The 16,320-nt window shown below is 41.0% G+C and overlaps 1 protein-coding gene across 1 annotated transcript in view; it reads right to left on the bottom strand.

The window, feature by feature from the left end:
* The window catches only part of ryr2a (ryanodine receptor 2a (cardiac)), a 67,618-nt gene that overhangs the window by 7,462 nt on the left and 43,836 nt on the right, over positions 1–16,320 (bottom strand). The window contains exons 73-98 of the mRNA XM_076149621.1: positions 15,862–16,054; positions 15,645–15,727; positions 15,052–15,209; positions 14,646–14,733; positions 12,016–12,108; positions 11,660–11,830; positions 11,425–11,484; positions 10,919–11,053; positions 10,661–10,773; positions 10,123–10,219; positions 9,932–10,038; positions 9,504–9,555; positions 9,271–9,321; positions 8,943–9,042; positions 8,490–8,569; positions 8,223–8,299; positions 7,969–8,042; positions 6,289–6,306; positions 2,525–2,605; positions 1,984–2,072; positions 1,558–1,686; positions 1,153–1,257; positions 942–1,023; positions 662–820; positions 419–573; positions 87–302 (exon numbers count right to left, since the gene is read on the bottom strand). Coding sequence (XP_076005736.1) covers positions 87–302; positions 419–573; positions 662–820; positions 942–1,023; positions 1,153–1,257; positions 1,558–1,686; positions 1,984–2,072; positions 2,525–2,605; positions 6,289–6,306; positions 7,969–8,042; positions 8,223–8,299; positions 8,490–8,569; positions 8,943–9,042; positions 9,271–9,321; positions 9,504–9,555; positions 9,932–10,038; positions 10,123–10,219; positions 10,661–10,773; positions 10,919–11,053; positions 11,425–11,484; positions 11,660–11,830; positions 12,016–12,108; positions 14,646–14,733; positions 15,052–15,209; positions 15,645–15,727; positions 15,862–16,054 — 2,766 coding nt within the window. The remainder of the gene's footprint in view (positions 1–86; positions 303–418; positions 574–661; positions 821–941; positions 1,024–1,152; positions 1,258–1,557; positions 1,687–1,983; positions 2,073–2,524; positions 2,606–6,288; positions 6,307–7,968; positions 8,043–8,222; positions 8,300–8,489; positions 8,570–8,942; positions 9,043–9,270; positions 9,322–9,503; positions 9,556–9,931; positions 10,039–10,122; positions 10,220–10,660; positions 10,774–10,918; positions 11,054–11,424; positions 11,485–11,659; positions 11,831–12,015; positions 12,109–14,645; positions 14,734–15,051; positions 15,210–15,644; positions 15,728–15,861; positions 16,055–16,320) is intronic.

Here is a 16,320-nt window from a genome sequence, read left to right as displayed (position 1 = left end):
TCTTGTGAGTTTAATTGCTACAGTTAAGACTTAGTTAAGCTCTATATAGCACCAAAGTGCTGCAAAGGTGCTCCATTCCTCTTTACCTGAGGTTTCTCCCACTGTGTTCGACTTGACTCGCTGATTTCAAAGTAGACCCTCTCGATGCGTTTGGCACTGCCCATTATCTCGATTCGGCCCAGGTAAGGCTGAAAGTAGTTGAGGACGCTCTCTGCCAACTCCAAGAAAGTCTGCAACCGGGTGTCGTGAGGCATGTGCTCAGAAAGGTTGGTGAGCAGAACTGCCACATTGAAGCCGATATCCTTAAGAACAAAATCACAATCAGGCATTCTCAGGCTTAATCAAGGGATTTTAATTATTATGGAGGGATTACATTTACATATTTCCCCGGATATGTGAAGACCATGGTTCCAATTACCTTTGCTGGTTCATGAAATCGCTCCACAAATTCTTCATAGTCTAGCAGCTCGTTCTCATCTGTCTCAGCACAGGAAAGTAAGAACTCCGTCTCACACTGAGTGTAGTGCTTGTGGCTCTCCATGGCTTTGTGGAAGTCCCTCTTAGAGATGACACCTGTAAGACAGTCAGACAGACAGTCATCATCAGCTCTTTGTCTATACGTAAATCCTTAATGAGTAATATGGAAATTCAAAGAAAAGACCTTTTCCATCGGGGTCGTACTCCTTGAAGGTATCTGAGGAGGTGAGATCTTTAAGTTTGAGGAACATGTCAAAGAATTTCAGGATCATTTCCACATTGTTAGAGGATTCCACCAGCATGTCCACCATCTGCTTCCCAATGGTCCCGTTCACCACGTTTCCTGCATAACATGATTTAAACAAACAGCTGTGTTACAATAATCAAAGAGGGAATGGCTCTGGTTGAGTCTTTGCGTTTCAAAGTTCTAAATATATAATTACTATTCAACTGAACAAACATACCCTCTAGCATGGAGAGCAGCATGACCACCATGTCCTTCTGCAGGTCCATCAGCTCCTTGAGTAACTCAATCTGACTCGAGTCCTGAAAGCACAAACAGAAATTTGTCCAAAACTCAAACATTTTAACATCAATATCAAATACATTATACAAATAAATCAAATCATTCATGGGAGATCTGCAAAGGAAACCTTTCTAATTATCTCAACACACCTGAGACAATTTCATCTGCATATGAGCGAAGACGTGCAGAAAACCAACCACAGCATCCCATAGACGACTATGGGCCAAACTCTGCTGGTTGCCGGTGCACGGGCCCTAAACATCATCACAACACAAGTACAACCACATGTTACATTTACTTAAACTAGAGACACACAAACTGAAATACGTTGGTAGTTGCTACAGTTACAGTCTCTCCAAACTGTCAAATCTAGGCTTGAGGTCATTTTTAGCATCTGTTCTAATCCCAATGAAAAGACCCACAGACCTTCAATAACTTCTTAAAAATTTCAACCACCTAATTTTCTATCATTCAAGTCATTTTCCTATGCTTTTACAACATTTAAAGAACTAAAAGTGTCAAGTCATTGAATTAAACTGAGTGATATCTCATACCTGGATGTACTCTGTGAGTGTATTAAAAACCTGCTTGGCCACGTTAATTGCCTTGGAGAAGTTCCTCTGGCCTTGCTCATCAATCACATCCTTTCCAGAATAATACCAATAGAAATCACTGATAGACTCCTTAAGAAAGAATGAAGGAGAAGAGCAGGAAGGAGAGAAGGAAGAGGAAGAGGAGTGAAGATGGGTCAACAACACTTTAATCAGAGCTGAGAACACAAACAACACAGGGAACGCCTTCGTCCTCAACAACAACGACGGACAAGGTTGTGAAATATTAGCATGAGCTTAGAAGTTGGGATTCTGTCCAAGTATCGCACATTTTGGTTTGTTCACACTGCAAAGACCTCCCAGGTATGGCGTTGACATCCTGAACAACAACAACACTGACATTTTGTCCTGTCTTCAGAACCTGCTCACCTGGACTCGGAGCAGGTAGTCCACAGTGGAGATGATAATGTTCACAGTGGTGTTGTTTCCTGTTTGGGTCCTCAGGTAGTTCTGGAAGTCTGGGGCATTTATTTAATCGCATTTATTAACATACGTCAGTAATTTGCACTTTTACACTTCACCACTGAATAAAATCGACATTGTGGTTAAGTTTGTAGCCGTTTGAGGGGCACATTATATATTATAAACAGCGTTGGGAAATCAAACAAATTGGTGCTTGTTAACCACCACCTGCCCCTGAGATTTTACAAGCATTTTTCTCTTTTAGATCTTTACTAAAGTAGTCTTCTTGGTACATTTTAGTAACAGAATAACACTGTTGCGACTGTACAAAGGCCCCTTGTGGCTGCAATGACTATTCCACATTAAGGGCGTATTATATTTGGTACATGTCATCATAATCAAAACGAATTAAATGTGAATGTATTACTCAATTATTTCAAACAACTAATTAATTTAAACAATTGTAATATAACTTTTTGCTGTGTATACTGTAGGCTGCAACACACACCTGAGTTATGCCCTTCACAGAGCAGCTGCAGGAAGCGGAAAAGGTCACAGGTGAACTCATCATCCTGCATAACCTTCTCACCTGGCCAGAGAGAAGAAATACACACACACGCGCACACACACACATGTAGACACATTTGCACAAGCACATACACATGTAAAACCAGGTGTGTGCAATTGCATACGACTGGGCACATATTTACAGTATCTGAACACACAAACATGTAACAGAGAGTAAAAAGTAAAGAATGGACACACAGCAAGAGCGAGGAAGAATTTGAAAAAGCGATGATGCTAATGTAAGGAAAGGAGTTTTCTGTAAGTCAGTGAAGGCATTTCTATCTATCTATGAATGCACACACACACATATGGACAGCATGGTGGTGGACTGCAGTGGTTTTCTTTAAATTGCCGCAATATACGGCCAGACTGTTCACATTTTCTCAGAGGTTGTGAACTCGTCTGTGCTGAACTGCTGCTTAGAACTGTAACGCAAAAACGAAAGAAACATTCACTTCATACAGTCATAAATACACAGTACCGTCCATCTATTTCATAGAACAACAAACTACTAAAATACGATTGAAAGTGCATTTCTTTCTTAAATGCATTTTCATAATTCAGTCCCTTAAGAATACTTAAGGTTTACTTAAATTACCAATCATATGTATTTTATCAATATTTGGCATCTATTCTGCTGATTGCAATTTTATGTGATACTGGATTGATAAAACAATCATTTGTTTAGTTATGTTATATGTAGCCAATTATACATAAAGTAGCTATGGTTAGGTTTGTTTTTAATGCTTAAGTTATGGATGAGGAAAGATGGGTATGAGTAGAAGTTGTTAGTAATAGTTGGGTGGAGTGTTGGAGCATATTCACTGTACTTACACAAATGCGTGGTGTGTGTTTATGTGTATGTAGGTGCCACAAATGAGTTAAGCATTATTACACAAATGGTAATCCATTTGTTCTTTGTAGAGAGGAAGAGAAGGCACAGCTTTAAAGAGTGCTCCTCATGAATCCATCGCAGAAAGGGATTCTGCTTAGAGCACATAACGCCCCTTGAGAGTACATTGGATCTTCAACATGAACAAATACAATGCACATGATACAATACAATATGATACAGAATACAGTGTGAACAGGTGGAGGTTGGAGCGCAGCCACAATATGCATGAATGCTGTTGGCAGAAAAGGAGAATAGGACTTTTGAAGGATTATTAGGGTGATTAATATGAATGTGAATGTGATTGATTGTTGAACAGCTGATGCTGATAGCCAATCAGCTGGAGGAATTATTCATTAAGTGTTCCTAGTGAACTTCCTGAACTCATGTGATGCTCAATTTAGGTATGGAAATGTATGATTACATATGGCTGGGAGTATGAATTAGGAATAGGTACGGTTCATTATGTTTAGGTACAGTTAGTTACAAAAATGTGCTTTAGGTATAGAAAGTCCTGTTAAGTATTGTTGGGTATGTTTTTTTTCCTGCAATGACAGTGCGATAATATTGCTGTCCACAATTAGATCTAACATTAAATCCACTTCTAAACCCAATTGAACCACTTATAATGAACTTCAGCAATCATTGTCACTTGAAAATAGATTAAAGTTCGATTGAATGGGGACAGGTTCTAATCTTTATAATCAAGAATAAGGCTTAACATCTGATTTGACCTAATTTGACTTCTGAAGTCATTTTGTAAGGGTGTGCTATTTGAACAGTTGATTGATGATGTTGTGGATGGGCATAAAAAAACTAGGATTCTGTCTAATTAGATGCAAAATAATGATAAATATGAATCTGAATTACAAGAGTGAAGTGAAAATAAACCACAACATAAAATCAGCAGAAATTTTCAAAAGAAAATTGGACATGTAATAGGACAAAAGGATGGAGGTAAGGATGACGTAAAGAACAAACTCAGTCAGGAAGGAGGGAGGAAGGTGAAGAGTGAGTGATTTCAGAAAAGGAGGACAAGGGAGGAGAGGAGGCGCAGGTCGAACACGTCACAAGAAAAGTTAACAGTTGACAATCAAGCAGGGCTGTAACTAATGATGTTTCTATTTTAAATATTCAATTGTTTAGTTTAAATGTGACCACAGACAAAATTGTCAACATTTCATCCTCACTTAAATATCATTTTTGGTTTACTGTATGAGCCAATAAGACAGTTTTACTTTTGTTTAAATCCTACAGGTTTTTTCTCTTGGTTTTCATAATGTATTATTGTGAATGCAGGTCATATCAGATATGTGTGCTATTGTGTGTGTGCATGCATGTTTTTAGTAAGTAGCTTTATCTACACGTATCTGGCATTAGACAAGTGTTTTAGGGGGAAACATTCAAAACATCAGACATATCATTCATTCATATTGAATGAATGAATGGACATCATGTATTCAATTGGTACTTTTTTTCTGTGTGTATCCCTGAGCCTATTGAAGTAGTAGTTAAGAATCTGGCTAGGGCGGGTAGCAGACAAATTAAGACCACAGCTAAGCAGTACAGTGGACTGTCTGTTTCAAAGATCATCAGATGGTAGAAGACGGGTCTTTAATTCACTTTAGTATACTGATTAATCTTACTGTGGATGTTTGTTCAGATTCTTTGTACAGAGTTACCGCTCCTCATGCTCAGACTATGTCCTTTCATCTGAGGTTGTGCTTGTAGGAGCACAATTTGTGACATTGCCAATCAGACAAAGCCAAACATGGTCTTGTGGTTCTCTATGTGCAGCTATGAAAGATGGTGACAATTAACTTATCATTTTAAATGCTGTGTGCTCGAGTAGATTCATGTTAATCTGCTTTACTGGCAGTTATGAGCTGCTCCTCATTAGAAATGATTGACTGAAAGATTGGAGTGTTCCATTAGAAAAATCATTACTGAATCATTTTTCAGTCGTTAGTAATATTCAACTGATGAAGTGATTTTTTTATGTTCATTGCCTTCCATTATTCAGTTGAATAAGATATGATCACGTTCGTTAAAAAACCTGCAATCAGTTAAACAACAGCTGTGGTTGGCCAATGTCTGTCCAACTGGCTGCTATTATGCTGGAGTATAATGGAGTTTTGGACGCAACTCATCTCTAAACTAATTACTGAAGTGAACAGACATGCAGTTGTTCCAACATATGAGAACTATGTGTGTGTGTGTGTGTGTGTGTGTGTAGAAGACAGAGAACACAGAAGGGATCATACACTGCACAACAGATCACCATCACGACAACAACATCTCAACTTTGAGCTGACCAAAGACACCGAAGAACGAGGAGGGTGGGGGAAGGTAAATACTCAAACATTAGTCATATTCACAATGTGCCAGATCCTGTACACATCCTGACAGGAAGTAAAAGCAGTTTTGTTATGGATGACATGATGTGGCAGCACGGCTACAGCTCTGCCACGTCTCCCTGAGTACATGTGTTTACATTTTACTTTGTATTATCTTTAAGCATTCCACAAATTCCACAGCAGTTGTTTTGTTGTTAACATCCAGAGTGCTGATGAAAAGATGAGGAAGAATCTAACACAGAATCGAAAGTAGAAAACCAACCAAAACGCAAGAAAACCCAACGTAAAAAAAACTATACATATACAGGTACATGATCAATAATCAATAAAAAATAGAGTTAAAGTCAGAACCTGCACATGATCTGACACACAAACCTTCCCCACTGAGAGAGAAAGAGAGAGAGAGAGGGAGGGAGAGAGAGAAGACAAAAAAATGGCAGAAGGTATAATTACCACCACGCTCATGAGTGATGACTGAGGGGAAGAAAGTGCAGTGAACCCAATTGAGAAAAGACACAAAGGAGGGAAAGAAAGAAACAAAGAAAGACAGTAAGAAAATAAAATAATTACATATAAGGAAAAATCCTGATTTTAGTTTTTTTTTCTCAAAAGGGGACTGTTCCCAGAAAACGTGGAGAGCCCAGCACAGCCTGATCATTTCATCTTCTCTGACTTTCAAACAAACAAACAAACAAACAAAAAAAGGCTGCTGATTGTGGCTTTTTCTCAGTCCATCTTTACTTCCTGTTTACAGCAATGAGTGTGATTGGCAACGCTTCAACGCTGAAGACAGCAACACAACACAGCTTTTAATTTGATTTGATTACAGATGTCATTATTATCCTTTACTGGGAAATTAAAGATGTTTCCGGGCTCTTTTACAAATTGTAATGTCCTTTTCAAATAATTTTGTAAACTTATCAATAGAATGTCCAATCCACTGCAGTAATTCACACATCTACAGTTACCACAGTAATCAGACCTAAAGTCACATTTAGGGCCAGGATCTCACAAGGTTACTGTGTTCCACACACACGCACGCACACACATACACAAACCTTTATTCTTCCCTGCATGCAACACAGGCAATGTTACCATCGCCAGCATGTTCTCCCTTATATAAACATACTGTATGTTGTTCATCTCTCGGGCTGCCAAATGTATCCAGTGCTGCTGTGCACACTGAATGTAAGTCTCTACTACACCCTTTTCACTTTCTGTTGGGTAGCCGGAATTTCATTTTTTTTTTAAGCTTCAATTATTGGTTGATCATTTGGTAAGTAGGTAATTAATGAACCAATTATTATCATACTCCCTACAAGGTACCACATCTAGGTATTTACCTCAGGGCACAAGTAATTAGGAAGAATATTGCAGTTAAATTGTTAACTGATTACCAAAGATCGTACAACACCTAGAAGTTCATTACATCATCGGTGAAATCACCGGCAACCGGAAGGGCGCTTCTAGCGCGCACTTGCCGGCGCACTTGCCGGCGCACTTGCCAGCGCACTTGCCAGCGCAAATCACCGACAGCAGCCCCCCCCTGTCAGACACTTGCCTGGCCCGCCAGTCAAATTTCAAAAGTAAATGTGGCCCCTGAGCCAAAATGTCTTTGCAGACACTGCAGACACACAAGTACACACGTCACCACATTAAGAAACCGTTAACAAAATGTTGATTAACAGTGTCGTCACCGATTAAGCGCGGTTGCGAGATATAGATTTTGTCATGCCAGCTAACACAAACAAGGCCCTAAGTCTGTTAAGCTTACTATGTAGTACAGCCCCTCGGTTGATCTTCATCAAGTTACAATAACAACACCTGAGATTTCTGCATGGACTGTCCTCTGCTTCCATTCTATAGTTGATCTAATGCCAGTTTATACTTCAAAAAAGACAGACGCACTACATTTCTGAGCACATGTGATGAGTCATTAGCACAGATTATAAACAGTTTCTTGAAACCATTCTTAGAGTGATTGGAAAGAAGGCGTTGTAATATTTATGTATGGCTTTCAAAAATGCTCCGATTTCAGTACTACATCAGTCAAAGAAAGAGAATGATCTATTTATTGATAGGGACACTTTGGAACATAAGTTATGTATTTTATAGTACAAATTTAGTATGGCATACCTGATCCCTCCTCGGTCACCATTCCCAGTCCCTCTGCTTTGTTCTGCCTTTCAAATGCATTTAGATCCAAAACACTGAAACACACGAAAATGTATAATAAATAATCAAAGAAGAATAAACCTTTGAGACCTCACCAATATCCGAGCTGTATTAGTAAACTGCTACTACTAACATGTCAGCATCTGAATTTGGCCTTGTCCAAAATAATTTCAATCTCAAAGTTCCCCAACTGTAACACAAGTATACAGAATTACCTGCACGACTGCATGAGTCCAGCCAGACTCTGAAAGAAGCCCACATCCTTCTTGTCCTTCAAATAGTCCAGCATTTTCTATCAAAGAGGCAGAAAAGGTGGCAGCTTTGACGCACAGATCACAAAAAACAGAAGAGGACGATCATGATCAGAATCTACAGAGATGTGACATTAACATGACCTCATTTAGACAAAATGCATTACATTTACTATCAACGAAAATACAATAACAATACTAAAATAGAAATGATACAGGTGACAGAGATACCTGCTGTACGGTGGAATTGCCGCCGTTTAGGATGGCGATGCCCAGCTTCAGAGTGGAGGCCACCATGGGACCTGTCTCACCTGGCAGCGGGACAGAGACATATTTCATTCATGCATTTCATTTACTGTAAGACAACAAAAAGCTTTCCACTCTGATGTTTTAACTGTTAAAGTTTAGTTCCCATTCACAGCAGCATAACTTCAAAATTCCAATCTGGTGGCAGCCGTTCAAAAAGACCTGTCAGATACACACTGAAGGATGGTCTAAACGTTGACCAAAGAGCCAAAATTATTCTTGGTGAGCTATTTACCTATGACCCGTTCCCAATAGATATCAAACCATTACATCTAGTTTACATTTATTTTACTGCACTACACTTTAGGTGTGTATATAAGGATTGCTCTGAACAGTCACAGAGCCACTGTGTATAGCAGTGAGGGAGAGGAATGGTACCTTTGCTGGCGCTGATGGTTTGGAGTACCATCTCAGCAGCCCCACGATCATGCAGCCGAGCCTGCTGGTACAACAGTTTTTGCTTCTCCATTTCCTTTTCCTGTGGGTTTCAAACAGAACACATCTGATAGGAGGTGACATAGCAACAATCCTCTGATAAAAGAAACAGATCTATTCAGAATCCAACTTGCTATATAAAGGAAATAACCAACCTGCACATTTAAAAGGGGGCTTAGACTCTATCAAACTGGATTATTCTACATATTCATATGGTTTCTGCCTCAGCTGAATATACTAAAATTCCGTCAAATAAAGACTGTTCACCTACTTCAAAACTCTTCACTTCCTCTCCATCTTCATCCTCTTCATCATGGCAGCTCTGAGGTGAGGAAGATTTAGTGAAGACAGCAGAAAGATAAACAAATAATCAAAAATGTGATTTTTTTCAGACAAACCAGCTACTTTCTTTTAAAACATTTTCTCCCACGTACTGTATATCATTTAAAAATGATAGATAATGGTGCATGCATGAATTCCTGGCGTTTACGAAACATGATGTACCTTTGCCATGATGTCTGCGTAGGCCATGTAGAGATTATCCTCCTCCAGTTTACTGAAACACAAAGCCAGCAGCAGTGAATGTTTCCTGTGCTGCTTTCATGCTGCATTTACCCATTTCATGCAAAATAATCCAAGAGAACCAAAATATAAGGAAGGTGATGTTGAACCTTCACTCTCTCAACTATTGGTCAGAAATGATGTCAAGTGAAGGAGCATGTTTGTCTGATAACAGTATTCAGCATTGGAATGTATCTTTCTCTTGTAACTTCCAGGATGCCTCACCAAAAAGCTTGCTCCAAAGAGACAAGGTCGATTTCCAGGACACGTGAAGATCAAGGAGCAAAGACTGATCAAATAAGAGCTTTGGAAAGCTATTTATCTAGAAATAAAAACAACTAAAGGCTGGAAAAGGCTCTTAACACACCCACCACTTCTCTGTAAGTGCTGTTCTACTGAACAGTTGAATGAGCTGATGGAGAGGATCAATGTGCTTTAGCCACTCTTCTTCCTCAGCTGGCTCCTCTTCACCTGGTTTCTGAAAGAAGCACATAGTATGAGAACACTGAAATCAACTTTGTTGACAACTTTTAATACTATACCTTCAACCAAAAACACTCACAGCAAGGTCCTCAATCAGTTTATCTTCAAAGTAATGTTCCTCTGCCTCGATCCAGGACTTCTCATAGCCCTGCAGGAACAGGTTCACTGCCCGGTGCCTGGTTCAAAGGAGAAGTCAAAATGCACCGAGAGAGTATATTTCTCCACCAAGTCACTCTGTCATAGTTAGATGGCTGCTGTTGTTAAAGCACCACTACCAGGTGTGAGCCAAGTTAGCAGCAGCCAGTGGAAAATCTTGCTTGGTTCAAAAGGACTCTATGGATGAATGCAGATACACCAAAGAATGCAGGGATTTGATTTGATTTAATGAGGAACAATTCAAAAGATAAAGGGCAAAACAAAAAAGCAGCTTAGAATCAGGTAAACTGGTATCAATCAATTAATCAACAGTCAATATCTTAGAAATCCAACCCCCCTGTATCTGTGTGTGTGTGTGTGTGTGTGTGTGTGTGTGTGTGTGTGTGTGTGTGTGTGTGTGTGTGTGTGTGTGTGTGTGTGTGTGTGTGTGTGTGTGTGTGTGTGTGTGTGTGTGTGTGTACCTGGGCAAGTTATAGAGCGGTGCCATCCTGAAACAGGCAACCACAGCTCTCTTCCTCTGTTTGGACAGCAGTTTGTGCCACACAGCCTTCTTACTGCGCTGAGGGTGTTCAACCTGAACACAAATATTCATTCAACAGTCAGAAGTCACCTCCTTAGGTCTCATGTCAACAACACAACACAACAGCATCTGTACACTTTGCATAAAAAACAACTGTCTGGGAATGTTGATGGATAATTTTTCTTCAGTGCACACACACCTGGTCTAGGTGGAAGAGGACATGAGAAATGTCCAGGACTCTTTCTACAGTCTTCTCTGGGTCACACGTGACTTCACTGTGCTTAGGGAAGTCTCTGTACAGAGCCATCTGCCAACGTATAGCTGGGTCCTCCAACTGTGTACACACATTAAAAAATGCAATTGTTGAAATGACTCCAAGAGGCAGGACAGTACAGTAATAGAGTAATTGTGTCTTTTAGGCAACTTTGAGATTACAGGTGCGACCAACTGAGCTGAAGTTGGTTCGGGGAAAAATATCAGTGATGATAAATGGAAACAGGAACCACCTAAGCTCCATCGATACATTTCAAAAGGATTCAGAGATTCAAAGACTTAACTGTCACATGTACATCTATAAAAGAACAGTAGTTGATAAATATAACTAAACAGAAAATCTAATATATACCATTGGAAGAAAAAGTGGTTAAAAAAGGAGAATACTAACAGATATGAAAACATATAGCGGAGAGGGTGAAGAGGTCTTACCTTCCCCTGTAAATGCAAATTATTCCTGATGATCTCTCGAACTTCATCCTCTGTGTCTTTCTGTTCATAAAAGAAACAAAGTCCAAAATGTAACTTCTGATTGCAGGATTTAAGTTATATAAATATATCAAGCACATATACAAATAGCACTATGTTAAAAATAAAGCAAGCCTAGTCACGCTTTTCATTCTTGTGTATTCAGATGTTATTTGGCAAGTAGGTCACGTTCTGGTACCTGGGTGAAGCGGTTCTTAGCCAAAGCGATGAGTTCGTGTTCTCCTGGGGCACAGATGTTGAGTCCAACAGGAAGCAGACGTTTCAACGTGGCAACGATCAAACTTGTCTGCATCGTGTATCGATCACCCTTCCTTTTCATCTTTTTCCTCTCATGATCTGAAACGATGCCCTGAGATAAAGTTCAGATTTCAGTAGACAGGAAATGCACACAAGAACACTTTATATTTAGTTGTTCCAATTAACTTAATTTCATCCAGACATTGCTTATATATAGCTGTGCAGTCTCCATCTAGTTTGTTAGTTCAATCAGGAATAAAAGTGTTTTGCTTCTCTCTGCTATTGAAGTTTCCATACCTTGGACATGTTACACTTGGTATCCGTGATAAGGAAGGACATGTTGTTGATTTCATTCTGGACCACAAAGTTCTGTTCCTCCCTCTTGAAGTTCTGCAGAAAAAAGAAGCAGCCTTCACTCCACTGCGGCAGACTGAGCAGCCCCATACCTATTCTATAGAGTGCGCCTAAATGGGCAACAGTTCTCGCTCTCTCTTTCTAGCTTTTAGCTGTTTTTCTATTAATGTTATGTGTTTTTTTGGTTACCTCATCAGTTAAGTTAGGGTTGACTAGTGATCCCCAAGGAGTTGAGAAGGAAGTACAGGGGATGACTGATACTGGGGTGAAACAACGAGAAAAGAAACAGAGATACAAACCGTATCTCCCTTCAATCACCATGGGGAACGTGAGATCGCTAGCTAACAAGACGGACGAGCTAGTGGTCTTGGTGAGGACTCAGCGGATGTATCGTGAGAGCAGTGTTTTGTGTTTCACGAGGACATCCCGGACTCCAACGCCAAGTCGTCGGCTCCCAGACTGTTCGGTGGTGGTAATACTGGTCATGTCAACGTGAAAGAATGTTCGTGTAGCCCGGACGCTGTGAGTCTAAGGCCGTATTATTTGCCGTGTGAGTTCTCACTGTTATCCTCTTGGATGTATCATCCTACCTTGGCGAGCGTGGCGCTCCCGAGTGACGTCAACCACTCATCCGTAGCCAGATTTCAGACCCGGCACCCGGACACCTTCTTCAATCACGTCTCTCTGGCAGCGACACTGCCCACGTTCAAGCAGTTTGTGGACTGTCCAACCAGAGACAACAAAACACTGGATCTGCTGTATGCCAATGTATGCCAATGTATGCCGATCCTAACCTGATCCACCTGCAGGCCCTGTACAAGCCTCTCGTCCAGCGGCAGCCTGTGACTACAAGGACGGTGAGGAGATGGTCGCAGGAGGCTGATGAGGCTTTGCAGGGTTGCTTTGAGGTTACCGACTGGGACGTGCTCTGTGACTCGCATGGAGAGGACATTGATGATCTCACGGACTGCGTAACAGGGTACATCAACTTCTGTGTGGACAGTATTGTTCCCACAGAGACTGTACGCTGCTTCCCCGACAACAAACCTTGGTTGACCAGAGATACCATGGCCCCCTTGAATAAGAAGAAGAGAGCCTTCCGCTGTCATCTTCCTCCTTCACCGTGGCTATGTCCATCTGGACAGACCCGGCAGTACTGTGAGAGTCATGTTCTTTGACTTCTCCAGTGCATTCAACACCGCCCGGCCTGCCCTGCTCAGGTGTAAGCCGCGGTGATGCAGGTGGTTTCCTGGATAGTGGACTATCTGACTGGTCGGCCACAGTTTGTCAGACTGCAGGGATGTGTGTCTGACACTGTGGTGTGCAATACTGGGGCCCGACAGGGCACAGTCCTATCGCCATTCCTGTTCACCCTGTACACCTCCGACTTCCAATTCTGCTCAGAGTTCTGCCACCTGCAGAAGTTCTCAGATGACATTGCAATAGTAGCTGTATCACCGAGGAGAAAGATGAGGAGCACAGGGGCGTCGTGGACTTCTTCGTCGAGTGGTGTGAGCTGAATCACCTGTAGCTCAACACTGACAAAACTAAGGAGCTGGTGCTGGACCCCTGCAAGAAGAAGTCACCCCCCACACCTGTGTCATCAAGGGGGTGACTGTAGACTCAGTGCAAGTATACACCTGGCAGTCCATCCGGACGACAAACTGGACTGGTCTAAGAACGCTGAGACAGTGAACAAGAAGGGACAGAGTCGATTCTACTTCCTGAGGAGGCTCCGGTCCTTCAATGTATGCAGCACCATGCAGAGGATGTTCTACCAGTCTGTGGTAGCCAGTGCCATCTTCTTTGCTGTGGTGTGCTGGGGCAGTAGGGCGAGGTCAGCAGACGCCAATAGGATCAATAAGATTGTCAGGAAGGCTGGTTCCGTCCTGGGTGTTGCACTTGATTTGTTGGATCTGGTGTTGGAGAGAAGGATGCCCTGCAAGCTATGTAGCATCATAAACAATGCCTCTCACCCTCTCCACCAGGCGCTGGCCTCATACAGAAGCACCCTTAGTAACAGACTCATTCCTCCCAGGTGTACTACTGAATGCCACATCCTTCCTCCCTGTGGCTATCGGACTTTATAATAAATCTACCCCCCCCCCCCCCAAACTGTTTCACTGTCACTTTATAGCATATCGCACAACACGTTGCTGTATATCATATAAACACACGTGTATGCTGTTGTCGTATAAAGTGTAATTGTTATTGTGTGTACTTTATTAGCTGTGTGCATTCTTGAACGTTTTTTTTTTTTTTTTTATTGCACTAGCATAGGTGATTTCTCGTTCTCCTTCCATTCTACACTTTACTGTTACTGTTGCACAGTAATTTCCCTCGGGATAGTAAGCTTTTATCTTATCTTATCTTATGGGACTCCTGATGTCTTCCAAAGGATTACATTTCAATTCAATTTAAACAGGAAGGTATCACGAAAGACTAAGAAGCAAGGAAAAGACGCGAGTAAGGGAAATGTGAAAACAACTTAAAAGCATCAAGTCGAGTGTCTGACAATTTTGACCCAGCATCACTGTGCTTTGTTGTTTTATGTTCCTGAATTATTTTCTTACATGAGATTTGGCCCAGAAGATGAAAACGTCAGCCACTATGTGGAAGAGCTCCTCAGCCTCTGGGCTCGATTCTTTCAGCCATCTGGCCCTGTGAATAAAACAACACAGTCACTACATGTTGGCACCACCTTGAGCAGTCCTCATCATTTAAACATGGGGTTTATGTTTAAAAGTTACATTAAATTAAAAGTTAAACATACTGAGGCTGTATGAACATGGACCTAATGTTTGCTTTCACCTGTATTCCAACTCTTTAATTTAATTTGTGTCAAATTTATCACAAAATGACTCCATTAGTGTCTGTGCTTTTTCACACTTAAGTTTATTCATATGCTGCTGAAGATCAAATACATTTATGAAATAGTTGAAATAGTTGAGGGAACTAAGCTTGGATGGGGGCGTGTACCTGTTGTAGTCAACAAAACGTATGAGTAGTGGGTAGAAGGCGTACAGGTCTCTGACAAGTACGGTGAACTGGTCCAGGATGAGAAGCTCCGTCTCAGACATCTCACCCCTCCCCTCTGCCTTGCTCTGTTCTTCATCCATCAGCACGACAGCAGCTTTCTAAACAACAGTTACATCTCAATTAACAGCAATATCTTTGTGATATAACTATCTTTTTTACAGCTTTTCAGCTAATATTTGATTGCACAATATGGTGCACTCAAACACTTTCTCTCCAGTCGTGGGTCAGGTTTCCAGTTGTGTCAACATCCAGGCATATAGGCTACAGTCTAATGGAGCTTAAACTCCATAATTAATAATGGAAATTTATTAACATAATTAATAACAATACTATTATTTCTTATCATTTCAAAGGCCATAATATTGTCCACAGCATTTCAGAGGTTCTTGTTTCAGAGGTTGTTTTGTTTGTTCTAACGCAAATCAGACATGCATGTATGGATCTATTTCAATGCTTCTCATGCTTCTGGATGGATGGACGGATGGATGGATGGATGCAAGTTCCAACATAGAAATCTACAAAGAGGGACTTACTTTCTTGAGTTTATCCATAAGAGGCAGGAAATGGGTTTTCAGCAGCTGGGCTTTTGCTTTGCTGATGATTGGCTGTGAGAAAACTTGGGAGTAAACAGAAAAAGTATATAATAGGTTAGAATAGAACATGTACAGAGTATTTGAGCTTATTTTGTTTGGAGAGATGTAAGCAGATTGTGTACAATTCACCCACATTCTCACACACACACTTGTTTACCAGCTAGTCTCTTCATCCAAGCCCCCTCATCTATTCCCAGGTTGTTGTAGATGATCTTAAGGATGTTTGCAAGCAGCGTATTCATGTGTTCAGATGTCACGTTGGTGCAGCAGCTGTCCACTCTGTCTGGATTTCCCTCCGGTCCATGTTCCCACCAGTGAGACATGTAACTGCACAACATTGGTAACACCACCTACACACATGGAGGGAACATTCAACGCTTCATCTGAGGGGCTGGGACATTGTGCCATAAAACTGAGTATCAAACATAGTCCTCTGTGGGCTCTAAACACATGGTTACTTTATGATGAACTAATTTATAGTCACCAAGGCAAAAACTAATTAATTATTTATCCTGAGTCACAGTGAAATGGATGTTTTCCCCTCTACTCTCCCCTCTCTATTACCTGGAGAAGATTCTGGGTTGAAATTGCAGCAATAAGAATTAAGCATATACAG

Source organism: Genypterus blacodes, unplaced genomic scaffold (genome assembly GCF_046128005.1).
Source record: "Genypterus blacodes isolate CSIRO-AG114 ecotype Tasmania unplaced genomic scaffold, CSIRO-AGI_Gbla_v1 ptg000046l_1, whole genome shotgun sequence".
NCBI classification, from domain to species: domain Eukaryota; kingdom Metazoa; phylum Chordata; class Actinopteri; order Ophidiiformes; family Ophidiidae; genus Genypterus; species Genypterus blacodes.
This window is presented reverse-complemented; position numbering and strand designations above follow the sequence as displayed.